The sequence below is a fragment of the Taudactylus pleione genome, unplaced genomic scaffold (assembly GCF_031769625.1).
Source record: "Taudactylus pleione unplaced genomic scaffold, aTauple2 ptg000186l, whole genome shotgun sequence".
Lineage (NCBI taxonomy): Eukaryota > Metazoa > Chordata > Amphibia > Anura > Myobatrachidae > Taudactylus > Taudactylus pleione.
Genome location: NW_028284588.1, coordinates 1,456,354 through 1,470,961, shown reverse-complemented (window position 1 = coordinate 1,470,961; position 14,608 = coordinate 1,456,354). Strand labels below are relative to the sequence as shown.

Genomic DNA, 14,608 nt, shown 5'->3' with positions numbered 1-14,608 from the left:
TTTTTAGCACTTGGGGGGAGCACCCCTGATGGACAGAGCACCCCCTGGACAACACTACAGCACCCCTTTAGGACTGGGACACTGTACAGGACTTTGGAGTGGACACAGCCCCTATGGAGAACTGACTGCACAACACAGTCCAGCCAGCCCCTATGGACTTTGAAGTAGTGGACACAGCCCCTATTAACAACAGCAGCACAACACAGCCAGCCCCTAAGGACTTTGAAGTAGTGGACAACAGCAGCACTACACTACACTACACTACACAGCCCTAACTCCCACCCTCCCTCTTCACTGTCCACAGCCGAGTGAGAAAATGGCGCCGACGCGGGTACCTTATATAGGATCCAAAACCCGCGAGACTCGGAAGGCGGGATGATGACGTTTTGCCTCGATTTCAGATCCGAGTCAGGCGGGAAAAGTCGAGCCTGATTCGGATCGGACTCGGATCGGGGGGGTTCGGATTTCAGAAATCCGAACCCGCTCACCCCTAATATATATATATATATATATATATATATATATATATATATATATATATACACATACAGTCAGGTGCATAAATATTGGGACATTGACAGAATTTTCAGATTTTGGCCTCTATTCACCACCACAATGGCTTTGAAATGAAACAAACAAGATGTGCTTTAACTGCAGACTTTCAGATTTAATTTGAGGGTAATTACATCCAAATCAGGTGAACGGTGTAGGAATTACAACGGTTTCTATATGTGCCTCCTACTTTTTAAGGGGCCAAAAGTAATGGGACTATCAAATCAAAAGCTATTTCATGGACAGGTGTGGGCTATTCCCTCGTTATTTCATTATCCATTAAGCAGGTAAAACGTCTGGAGTTGATTCTAGGTGTGACATTTGCATTTGGAATCGGTTGCTGTAGACTCTCAATATGAGACCAAAGAGCTGTCACTCATCAGTGAAGCAAGCCATCATTAGGCTGAAAAATCATTACAAACCCATCAGAGAGATAGCAAAAACATTAGGTGTGGCCAAATCAACTGTTTGGAACATTCTTAAAAGGAAAGAACGCACCGGAGAGCTCAGCAACACCAAAAGACCCGGAAGACCATGGAAAACAACTGTGGTGGATGACAGAAGAATTATTTCCCTGGTGAAGAAAAACCCCTTCACAACAGTTGGCCCAATCAAGAACACTCTCCAGGAGGTAGGTGTATATGTGTCAAAGTCAACAATCAAGAGAAGACTTCACAAGAGTGGATATAGAGGGTTCACCACAAGATGTAAACCATTTGTGAGCCACAAAAACAGGAAGACCAGATTAGAGTTTGCCAAACAACATCAAAGAAAGCCATTACAGTTCTGGAACAAAATCCTATGGGCAGATGAGACAAAGATCAACTTGTACCAGAGTGATGGGAAGAGAAGAGAAGAGCATGGAGTAGGAAAGGAACTGCTCATGATCCAAAACATACCACCTCATCAGTGAAGCATGGTGGTGGTAGTGTCATGGCGTGGGCATGACACTACCAAAGGAACTGGTTCCCTTGTATTTATTGATGATGTGACTGCTGACAAAAGCAGCAGAATGAATTCTGAAGTGTTTCGGGCAATATTATATTCTCATATTCAGTCAAATGCTTCAGAACTCATTGGACGGCGCTTCACAGTGCAGATGGACAATGACCCGAAGCATATTGCAAAGGCAACCAAAGAGTTTTTTAAGGCTAAAAACTGGAATGTTATGCATTGGCCAAGTCAATCCCATGACATGAATCCGATTTGAGCATGCATTTCGCTTGATGAAGACAAAACTGAAGGGAAAATGCCCCAAGAACAAGCAGGAACTGAAGACATTTGCAGTAGAGGCCTTGCAGAGCATCACCAGGGATGAAACCCAGCGTCTGGTGATGTCTATGCGTTCCAGACTTCAGGCTGTAATTGCCTGCAAAGGATTTGCAACATACAGGGGTATTCAATATGGGAGCGAAATCATCGTTTTTGCGTTAATATCGGAGGTATGACGTCATTATCACAGGTTTGACTTTTACATCGTATTCAATTTCAAAGACTTATCTCAGTTTTGAAAAGTCTTTGATAAAAAACGGGGATAACTTTTCACCATTGAATAGGTGTCGAAAAAAAGTTCAGTATTGGGGTTTAGGGGTGCAGGCTTAAAAAAAAAATAGCTTGCACCCCTGGGAATGACATTTAAAAAAGAACTGTGTCAAAAAAAGTTTTAAAAAAAATAGGGACACCCCAAAAAATGAATTAAAAAATTGGGGTGAAAAAAATTGGATAACAATAGGGAAATAGGTTCAGGGCTATTCTGCAAGTATGCGGCAGGTGATTTGAAGAATAGAATTATAGCGACAGGTGCACAAAGGCAGATTTTTAAAAAATTTACTTTAGGGACTTAAAAATATGCTAGTACCCATTTTCATGTACCCCAAATTTGATGGGACCACTTAAAAAAACGAAAAAAATAACCTAAGTGCTCTTCTGCAACACTTCTTTAATGTCGGGAAAAAAACACCTGCTGCGGCTATTTAAATCCCCGACTTTCATTTAAAGGCTAAAACGGGGGTACCCATAGTGTTCCCCCATGTTTTTACAACTTTAGGGGGGTCTTTTTAAAGGAAAAATTCGTAACTTTACGCAAATCCAACTTCGGAGTTTCCCGTTTTTGTTAATTTTATATTGAATACGGGGATAAGTGGGAGCGCGCCCGATACTTTTTAACGCAGGTAAAAACTCCGATATGAAACGTTAACTTCGACAGTGAAGTTAACGTTTCATATTGAATACCCTCAAAGTATTAAAAAGTGAAAGTTATATTTAGGATTGTTTAGTTTGTCCCATTACTTTTGGCCCCTTAAAAAGTGGGAGGCACATATAGAAACCATTGTAATTCCTACACCGTTCACCTGATTTGGATGTAATTACCCTCAAATTAAATCTGAAAGTCTGCAGTTAAAGCACATCTTGTTTGTTTCATTTCAAAGCAATTGTGGTGGTGAATAGAGGCCAAAATATGAAAATTCTGTCAATGTCCCAATATTTATGCACCTGACTGTGTGTGTGTGTGTGTGTGTGTGTGTGTGTGTGTGTGTGTGTGTGTGTGTGTGTGTGTGTGTGTGTGTATATATATATATATATATATATATATATATATGCGGCACTCACGACGACTTTCCAACAACGGACATCATTTTCATCTCTAATATATAATAAAAATACTTTTTTTTACCTCTTTTTTGTACCTTATAAGGGGGTAATATTTCAGTGTGTGATTTTAAGTCATTCTCCAATCAATTTAGAGATTAGGATTTATAGTTTATATTTTTTTTAAATACAGGCATTTTGAATTGTTAATGGGAAGGCTGCTCGTGATTGGCTGACCTCCACCCCTTAGGAAACAGTGGCGTGTTATCAGGAAATCAGTGTAAGAATATTGTGGGATTGTTTATGCTGGTTGTGTTCCACCTGTCCAGCAAGGCCGGGTAGCCAGGGATTTTCATTTCCACAATAATTTCATACAATTTTTAGTTTTTTAAGTTTTTAAAATTATTTATATTTATTTTATGGAGCATTCTAGAAATGCATTTCAGTCAGCAATGCATTTCTATTTAAATAATGTGCCTATTAATATGCTGTTTCCTTTGAAATTAATGGGAAATATGACTCATATTACTGGTTGTCAGACAATCTTTTGTGTCTGAAACTCGTGAGATTATTTCATGTCAATGAAATTGCCATTGCTGTATTTTCTCTACTTTACTCTACATGATGAAACAATCTATTTCTGTGATTGTGAGATGTATGGCCATTTACTTTTCTTTTTTTCTTAGCATACAAGAGAAAAGAAGACACTTTTTGTTATTTTTTTTTATTAAAGCGGCACTCTTGTTTGTGAAATGGTTTGAAGTTTAAAACTTAGGGCAAATTTTACTAAGTGGCGGGTTCTAAACCCCGGCGGTTTGTCGGTGGTTTTGCGATCCGCAGATTTACTAAGGCCAAAACCGCTGCAAAACCGCCATCAAAACAAATTTTAGAACAGGGCTGTCATTTATTAACCGCCACAAAACTGCCACCAAACCCCCGTGGTTTAGAACCTGCCATCAAACTGCCACCAAAACGCCGGGGTTTAGAACCCGCCGCTTAGTAAATTTTGCCCTTAGCCTTTATTAATTTCTAATAATATCTGTTTCTCAGTAACAAATAATATAATAAATAACACAGTATATGGAGTGTTGAGGGGTATATATCGAATTGAAGCAATACATAATATTTCTGTCAGAAACTTCAAATTCACACATATTCTTCAATTGTGAGGTAAATTATGAGTATCCCTATGGGGTCGGGTATTGAATACCGGCAGTTGAATAACCCCCCCGACCCCACCTTCCAGAGGTGCCTAAACCTAACCCCCCCCCCCCGCAGCTAAGAGCGAGGAAGTCCTGCTTGCCTTCGTTCGGGATGCCGGCTCTCAGGATTTCAGCATCAGGTTAAACACAGGCGTCAGGATTTCGACACCTATCTTTAGTCCCAGGTCGGTCTTCCCTCATCAGTATTCCGACGGCCGGCACGCTAATTTATTTAGGTTACAATCCAAAGCAAAAGATAGAGGATCATTTTCCTCTCAAGCAGACATAACAGAGTTGTTAAGGTTAAGTTCCACCACTTGCAGTATCATGTAATTTGTGGCAAGACCCAAACAGGAGAAAGAGATCACTGTCTGTAAAGTTACCACCATTATTACTGAAGTTGTTCAAGGTTTAAAATGATTATAAGAAAACACATATCCTAATTATAACTCAGGTTTCATACCAAAACATTACAGTATAAAATCAGAGATCATACAGCATTGCAAATGTTTATAGTAAGTACTCCTAGCACAATTAGTGCTGCTCATAGAACACAGTCTCATTGGTGTTAATTACATCTGGTAATGTGTACATTTCCTCAGTGCTGTAAATGTAATCAAAGCAGGTCCCCCTCAATGAGGCTGTAAAGAAATCAAGTCTCTCTGATTTCTTTCCTTTAGGATGTGACAACAGGAGGGATTAAAAGAGAATAATTTGTTCCATAACACTCCAAATACTATGAGAAATATATTTTATTTTTATAAATTAATTTCAAATATAACCATTTCATATGAGTGCCCCTTCTTTTCTCCTGTACGCTAGTATCTATACTTGACTTTAGGGAGCACTGCCAACTACAGTATATTCAAAGTATCTTCCTCCCTATAATTCTTTATAAATCGGATATACATAAAAGATTTCATGTTCGATATCCACGTTTATGCTACTTTAGCACATGCTCAGACAGAGTAGGCATATCCTTTGTGAATCCATCCCATATCCTCTGAGTGTGTTGGAATTTTTTTTCGATGTTTGAAAAAGTGGGTACTTTATTTTGTGATTTGATTTTAGATTAAATGAATTCTAAATCCAATTGCTATGTAATTCACTAAAAATTAGGAAAGAGTATTAAACTCGAGTTTAATTAGTTTTAATATGGAAAGACGCACTTTTGGATCTGATGGTTTGAACTGATCTGTTAGACTGGGTACACAATTGTACGACCGCAATCTTGCCGATGGTCGGGGCGATTTACTTTCACCCCGGACCATGCAAGATTGCGTGTTTACATTACCCGATGTAATGGACGACGGAATGATGCCTCGGTTCTTCCTTCAGTACACTTCACAGCTCCGTATACGATATTGCATGCGACCCGCGGGAGTGTGCAATCGGGCATGCATACTGCGTGATATGCCTGATTTGTCATTCCGATTTGCCGAAATCGGGCCAATATCGTGCAAGTGCGTACCCACCCTTAGACTGGACACAAGTTTAGTAGTTTCTCCGCATGAGTTGGTGACTGAATTGTATGGATTACCAAAGAATTAAGTTACGTTCTATTGTACGATGATTATGCAAACATTTGCACTAATTGGTTATTTAGAAATTGAACAAAGAAGCACAAAATCTGATTTGTTTCATCTGATAAATTTTGGATTATTACTGGCAGTTTTGTAGACTAATTTACCAGTGCATGATAAAGCAAAAGAAACTTAAGACTTTTCCCTTATTAATAATTTGTTTTGTTCACAGGTTAAAACCAGAGAAACTTGAAAAAGAATTAAGTCAGTTCTCTGAAAGTGCTAGAAAAATGAAAGGGGAAAAGATAAACTTGAAGGAGTTTGCAGAGTACTTGTCTGTTCCAGTAACAGAGAAATTAGAGGACCTGTTTGCCTTATTTGATGAGGTATGTTTTCCAGCTGTTTTGTTTTATTCATTATTAGACCTGTTACTCTTTGATACAGCATTTTAGTGATTGTGAATTCATTTATCTGATTTTTTTTAGCACCTACATGCTAATTAATATTGTTTATGGCGGTTGCTACAGAAATATTTTTTTCATTTGGCTAAAAAAATATTATATAGCCTGAATGGATTATCTCCAGCTTTATTGATATCACTAGTTCCCAGCCAATTGATAGATTGTGTTTACATGAATATTGGTTTAAACGACAAAATTAATTTATCACGTACTCCATGCTACGCTAAGTTATGTTATTTTGGGCCTACAGTATAGTTGAAAGGGGACACACATTATTTACAGGAGTTGATACAAGTATTATTCACTGGTAATATTTTTTTGCTATTTAATATGCAGAATAATATAATATATACTGTATTTTCCAAAACCTGCTTCTACATTATGGTTTAGTACATGACCACTTGATTTCATTTCAACAGTAGTTTTGGTACACTTTGGAATAGATGCAGAATATCTGACTTAAAATTTTAAATGTCAAAAATATCTTAATTGCAATTATTTTGTAGCGTTTTCCACTTTTAGTAAAATGTCAAACCTAAAAATAGGTAACAGAGTATTATTAACCTTGTCTAGTGTAAATTACATTTATAGAAATAGGCTGAAAATGACAAGATTTGAAATGTGTTCTCCTGCATCTATTTATGGTACTGCTTATTATGCTGCAACACTGAAGAAATGCATTCTCAGTTTGCTCTTTGCTGTTACAGAATGAAACGGGTGCCATTGATTTACGGGAATATGTGATTGCCTTGTCTGTTGTATGTAGACCTTCCAAGACTTTGGAAACCATTCAGTTGGCTTTTAAGGCAAGTGTCAGGTTCTCCATTTTTTTAGGTCTAAGTGTGGTCACTTTAAATGCAACTGCTATATCTTATTGTTCACATTGTGGTTATGCTGTTTTCGTTTGGTGCAAATAATCTCACTGAATAAGGCAAATATAATTCAATATAAATGATTTTAGCTACGGGCAAAATGTTTAACTCAAGTTTTAATCCATGTTAAGAAAGTGTCCTAGGGTGGTACACTGTGATAACATATTACGTTGCCCAAAGTAAGAGAGGAAATATACGATATGCACTATTAATGAATACTTTATTGATCTTACAATTCAAAAAAATCTTAATCATTTAGTGCTCATTGTTTAAATCTGTAAAACGTGATGCAAAACAATTCTTATGAAAATAGTCCATAAACTGAGAAACAAATTCTACATTTTCTTAGTGAGATTTATTAACACCTGTATAGCTCTATAGTGGTGCTTGAAAGTTTGTGAACCCTTCAGGATTTTCTATATTTCTGCTTAAATTTGCCCTAAAACTACCTCAGATTTTCACACAAGTAGATAAAGAGAACCAAATGAGACAAAAAAAATTAGATGTGCTAATTTTTTTTCAAGGAAAATTACCCAATATCCCATATCTGTGAGTGGCAAAGGTATATGAACCTTTGCTTTCAGTATCTGGTATGACCCCCCTGTGCAGCAATAACTGCTTCTAAATGTTTCCGGTAGTTGTTGATTAGTCCTGAACATCGGCTTGGAGGAATTTTACCTCATTCCTCAGTACAAAACAGCTTCAACTCTGTTATGTTGATGGGTTTCCTCCCATGAACTACTCACTTCAGGTCCTTCGACAACATTTTGATTGGATTAAGGTCAGGACTTTGACTTGGCCATTCCAAAACTTTAAATATATTCTTCTTTAACCATTCTTTGGTCGAATGACTTATGTGCTTTAGGTCGTTGTCTTGCTGCATGACCCATGTTCTCTTGTGATGCAGCTCATGGACAGTTCCGGTATAATTCAGAATTCATTGTCCCATCAATGATGGCAAGTCGTCCTAGGTGAGATGCAGCACAATAGGCCCAAACCATGATAGCACCACAACCGTGTTTCACAGATGGTATGAGATTTTTATGCTGGAATGCAGTGTTTTCCTTTCTCCAAACATAATCCAATCCAGCCAGATGAGCATCAACAACTTTTCTTCTGAGGCCTCAGAAATTTCCTTTGTTTGTGGCATGATACACTTCCACAAACATGTGTTGTGAACATCAGACTTTGATAGATCCCTGTTCTTTTAAAATCACAGGCTGTCCACTCACACCTGATTGTCATCCTGTAGGTTGAAAATACTTAACTCTAATTTCACCTTCAAAATATCTGCTAACCCTAAAGGTTCTTATACTTTTGCCACTCACAGATATGTGATATTGGATCATTTTCTTCCAAAAAAAAATGAGCATGTCTAATATTTTTGTCTCATTTGATTTTTTTCTCTTTATCTACTTTTAGGACTTGTGTGAAAATCTGAGGTAGTTTTAGGACAAATTTCAGTAGAAATATAGGACATTCAGAAAGGTTCACAAATTTTCAAGCACCACTATATGTTTAAACTGGTTGAGCTACTGCCCAAAGCACTGTAATCAAAATCTGTGATGAAACAACACAATTGAAGTTAATAGTTAATTGTCAAATTATGTAATTTTCTTTGTACTCTCATCATGGCCATGTTGACGCAAATTGCATTGCTTTCCCCTGCATGTCCCTGTTGGACATTTATTCAGCGGAGGAAAGGGAGCAAAATAGACCATCAAGGGCCGCACATTGCCTTTTTTAAAACACCATAGGCAGCAATTTGCCCCACAGAAATTTCTATACCCAATGAAATTACATTAACACAGAAACATTTTTACATTGAAATATTCTGGTTAGTCCATTTGTAAACATCATTCACTACAATTACCCAGGCTTGCCTACCCTCCCGATTTGGACTGGGGCCTCCCAATTTTCGGGTGCCGCTCCCGGCCCCCTGGAAAGGCAGGCAAGCCTCCCGGAAGCCACCAACCCTCCCAACCACCCCCAGAATAAACTAAAAAACCCTGCAGCGGGGGGGGGGGGGGGGGCAGTGACACGATTTGCGCTGAATCGCGTCATCCTGGCCCCTGCCCCCTGCTTCACAGAGCTGAAAATAACGGCATTGTAAAGGGGGTGGCGGGGCCACAATGACGCGATCGCGCTGCCCCGCCCCAGACTCTGCCCCCAATGGACACAAGGAGGAAGCTGATTGGTAATTTCATACTTGCCGACAGTTTTAATGTAATCATTGTATACAGTACAGTTAATTTGTCTGTTGGTGTCTTACAATTTGTAATCAGTTTCTTATGTCTGTGCAGGGCTGTAAGGGTTGGCAAACCGGGTATGATAGGATTGTGCTAAATGTATATGGCAGTAAGGTAAATTAGAAGACTGAAGTAGATTCTTCAGACAATTATATTTCAATGAACAAAATTCATTATAAAGCCATCAAGTCCACCAGATGACCTGTGATCTAGTGTGTTTTTTAGATCAGGACAATGCATTCCTGTGTCATTTGTAAATGCTGTTTATGCTGTCAAAGCTAAAATATCACAATGACAAATATTATCTGAAATTTTTATATTTGATTGCTTTTACCAGATTGTTTTGCTGTATATGGTGATATTGACATTTTTTGCTGTTTATAGATGTACCAGTCAGAAAATTATAAAACGATAGTGGAAGAGGACTTGACAGTGATTTTGAAGACTGCATTGGGAGTTCCAGAACTGAATGTAACAGACCTTTTTACAGCGATAAATGTGGACGAGCAGGGGAAAATTACTTATGGTAAATATTTATTGAGAGATTTCCTGCATATTTTGTACTTAAAGTACGTTTTAGGTTACCTTCATGTAAAAGGGGAGGGGGTGGTTAAAAGTGGAAGAATGGGGGAAGTAAGGGGATGGGTAATATTCCTTTGATCTTAGTGGTTGCTGTACCATTTAGTTTACATTAAACATATTTTGGTTCTATACTAAATAACATCTAAGTCTATTAGTATATTTCTCTTTTTTTTCTTCAATCTGTTGTTGTCCTCCTTCTGCTATATAGTAATAAGTTTTGAACATCATAGCAACCTTCTGAGTCCTGGACACAGCTCTCTTCCTATCAGAAGCTGACTGCCATTTCTAACCCTTTAGTGCTTGTAGATAAATATGGAAGTTCACCAACAGATCTCTAGTCATTGTAAGTAGCAGAAGCAGTTCCCGTGGGTGAGATCTCCAACTAAATACTTTAGATAAAGGTGGATAATCTGCACATTATTTTCCAGAGCTCATTTCTACGTACTTTATTCGACTTTCCACTTTGGCTCCACAGAGTGAACAAAGTCCACATTAACCACTAAATTCAATACATTAATCACTCTACATGTTTTTTTTGGATTCACCATAACTTTGATTATTCAGGCAACCTTTCCCCACTTTTACCCTGGATAATTGGGGTTCTACTATGCTATGCTTATCTGAAATGATAATGTTCTTGCCAGCTCCATTATATTTCAGCTCTCCTGACATTATGGCAATTTTGAGTTCTTGAACCATCAGCACCTTTCCATCTATGTAGAGTGTAGAGATGAGTGGGCTCGGTTTGGGCTCAGATCTTCCTGCCTTGTTTGGATCTCAGAAGAAGGCAAATCGTTATCTTTCCCGGACACCTCGGTACAGATGTCCGTGCAAGATGACATTTTGCCTTGTTCTGAATTACAAACTTGGCGGGCAGATCCCAGCCAAAACGGAACCGCTCATTTCTATTAGATTGTACAACCCTCATTTAAATTATTAGGTTATAACAAGCCAGTAAAGACTTTTATTACTACACTGAAGGCATATGATTAAAGGCAATCTAATCTACTTCTATTCCTTATCCTCGCTGTTTCCAGAAATATGTTTTGCAGTTGTGTATCACTGTCCTATATAGAAATAACAGTTATATTGGCATATATTTATTTATATAATCGATGGATTTTGACCCCCGATACTGAACCTTGCACTAATGATGTTTGGGAGTCAGTTTTTGAATTCATGGTCGAACTTGTGCATGTGGTTGTACATCAGAGCTTTGCAGACAGAATGCTATTCTTTGTTGCCAGTGCTTTATGAAGCTATTAGTTTAGCTTGGGCATGTGTTGTTTTTTATATATTTTTTTTTAACTCTCCTAATTGTAACCATTAGGTATGTTGAGAGACATGACACAACCGTCATAAGATCACTTCATGCAAGTAGTTTTTTTTACATTTGCCATGTGTCATTAACATTAGCGTTTTATTTTTTTGTAGCGGACTTTGACAGGTTTGCTGCATCTAACCCTACTTTTGCAGAAGACTATCTTTATCCAAATATGGTGGACTCTGAAATATGTCTGAATAGCCCTTCCACTCCTACGCCTAATGGTTTCTGTACGGATTTCACGCCTGAAGACATGGAAGAACCACAGTGCCACAATGGGCAAAAGAAACTGAACTAAAGTGGGAACTACATCACCCTCTCCTGGTGAGGGGCATATGTGTATTGTACCTCTGAACATACTTATAGCCACCTATACACCTACGTGTTTTCTGTTTGCGACCATTTACATTTTTCAGCTACCATGCATTCTTTAGTACAGTCATAAGGTGTTTGCAAAGGAAACATTGCGATTGATCTGCGCTCACTGTGGTTTGTTGTGAAAAACCAACTGACGTCAGAAAAAAACCTTACACACAGTGCCATTTCTCTGATGGGCTTACTTACTGCTTTAGAGTTGTCTACATTTATAATGAATTTTATGGTCACTTCATGGATGAAATTATAGTGGAGTTTTGAATGATTGGGTGACCTCATACAAACATGTCACCATTTTCTAGATACCATGTAGTAATTTTTTTATTTAAATTTTTTATAGCTGTTGTGTTAGAAGATCCCATTAAATATTTATTATCAGCTGGCACCACTCTATGGCACCCAGTAACTTCTCTGTACTTCAATGTTGTAGCACAGAAATATAAAAACAAAATTGTCCACAAATATCCAGCACACACCTAAGCGGTGTTCTCCTTGTGCTGTACAAAGTGTGCATGTACACCAGATACTGTACCTGATGTGAAGTTTAGTGCAATTTGGTGAGTTGTTCTTTTTTAGGATGCTGTTTATTTTGTGTTCACCGCATTAATTATTATACATGTTAGTTCACTTTTTCCTGCTATCCACATTTATGTAGGATTATAACCAGAGCATCTACATTTTCAATTACAGGTCATTTTCTTGTTAATTAGTTTTTTTATTTGTACTAGAGTACCTCCATGTTGTATGTCTTCATTTGGTTTGCAGATCTGACATTGCCACACACCATTCTTAATGGGATTTTTATTCCAAAACATACAGTCAAATCCCAACAAGAGAACTCATTTAAAGATTACCACTCATCTACACACTTTGAAGGCAGACAGTTTTGGATTGACCTAATATGCTGTCTATCAATTTGCTAGGAGCATGTGACTGGTCCATCAGTTCCTAGTGCAGGGGTAGGGTGCATCACATGACGACTGTTTTGCTCACAAGATGGCTGCTTCCACAGCGTGCAATTGTCAGGTATACTTTAAGGCTAGTCTGTTACAGTTTGAAATGCTTTTGCTTAAAAGTTCATAAATAAACATTGACTTTCTCAGTTTTCATTCATTATAATACATTTTCATTCATTATGATACTCTAATGATTTAGTGTAAAAAAGAAAATCAATATTTAAACCAATGTACAATTTCCGTAGTTACAGTAATGCACAATTTATTTTTCATTTTCCTCCATCAAAGCACTTTTTCCTCCTTAATTTAAACTAATTAAACGTGTTTTTTTTTTTTTTTCTTTATAGTAAGTGGTGTGTAGATTGTTCATACCTTGCTGGATGATATGGTTCAGAAATGTTTTACCGTACGATGTCAATGAAGATGTGTTTGGATGAATTCTCAGGTCGATCATATGTGGGTGCGGCATAAAGGGTGCCTGCAAGTGACACTTAAGGGGTCATCATAGCTGGGCTTTGATGGCCTCTTCTCAATTCCATTTATACATTTTAGTATTTAAATCTCCAGCTTTGGTCATAAACTTATTCATAGGCAGTGATGCCTTACTTTTGATAATGTGCTTTGGCGCTCTAAAAGTAAATGTACATTTTTATTTTTCTCATGACAATTTCTTCTTAACGGCTATTGCAAATTCACTGGAAAAAAGGTATTTCTGATTACTGCTATGTAGGTGGTTGTTGGAAATTCTTAGCAGTAATCCTGCTTACTGATTGTTTTCTTTTAGGGAAATTCTTGCCGAGCTTCCTTTACATTCCTGTTCCTTGTAAATCCAAGGAGCGCACCTGAATCGAGCAAGTGTTTTATTTAAAAATAAATGTGAAATGACTTGCCTCTGTTTGATGGGTCCATTGATGCCCTTTTGACCTCAAATAAGCAGAACTTATAAATAGTATATGCAATACTAAGCCAGTTGAATTGTTTGGGTGAGGGACTGAGGACCTTGATAGATGGCAGCAATAAAATAAGAAAAAAAAAAAAAAAAAAAGTTTTGGTTAAATTAACAAAATTATAAAGGGACCTAACTATATTTCTAATACTTTAAAATCAAATGTTTATATACACTGCAGATGTTGGAACCTGTCAAAGCGACATACTTTGTTGCGTATGCATATGCGCAACTTTAGTTATTTGTTTCTGTTAAATGGTATTAGAACGCTTCCAATTTTTAGTACAATATCTTACTGTGTTTTAGATTTGGGGAATTTTTCAACATATGCTAGTGTTTAATTACAGACTGTATTTCTCAATTTCTATGGAAAAAAATAAAAACCTATTTACAGTACTTTTTGCTTCAGATTATTCAAGTGCACAACATAAAATGTTGTATATTTAGGCATTTCTAGTGAAAAGCCAGAATAATGTTTGCTTATTTTTGAAGTTTGTCTTAGGTCAGCAATATTTTTAGACCTCTTTTCAGACATTGTTTTAGAAAACAGCAGGACGAGAGATTGGTGTCGGGAGAAAGCTGAGCTCCTCACACTGGCTTGTCATTGCAAATTCCGTTTTGGAGACTGGAAAATGTGTGGAAAAAATCTATATAACAGAGTATATTTTGCCTGTAGCAATCTCAACACATGTAGTATAGATGTGTTACGGTATGCAGTTTCAGGTTTGCAACAATATAAAAACACATTAGATCAATTTACATTGTGGGGTTTGCCAGCAAAATAAGATTCCTGAACTATTTTAAAATAAATAGTATATGGATAGTTGGCACGAGTTTTCTTTAGTTATATTTTGCAGTGTGGAGAATATGTTGCAGGGAAGGGGGTAGTATCTGCGTATGGAACTATGGAGGGATTTCTAATAGACTTTTTATTTTACAATAACTGATACAGATGTGTCCAATTCCTCATACACCGA

General features: G+C 37.4%; 1 protein-coding gene across 1 annotated transcript in view; it reads left to right on the top strand.

The window, feature by feature from the left end:
* The window catches only part of LPCAT1 (lysophosphatidylcholine acyltransferase 1), a 124,596-nt gene extending 110,569 nt beyond the window's left edge, over positions 1-14,027 (top strand). Inside the window, exons 11-14 of the mRNA XM_088476333.1 lie at positions 6,099-6,252; positions 7,035-7,133; positions 9,833-9,974; positions 11,465-14,027. Of these exons, the coding sequence (XP_088332459.1) occupies positions 6,099-6,252; positions 7,035-7,133; positions 9,833-9,974; positions 11,465-11,652 (583 nt within the window). The 3' untranslated portion in view covers positions 11,653-14,027. The remainder of the gene's footprint in view (positions 1-6,098; positions 6,253-7,034; positions 7,134-9,832; positions 9,975-11,464) is intronic.
* Positions 14,028-14,608: the final 581 nt, after the last annotated feature.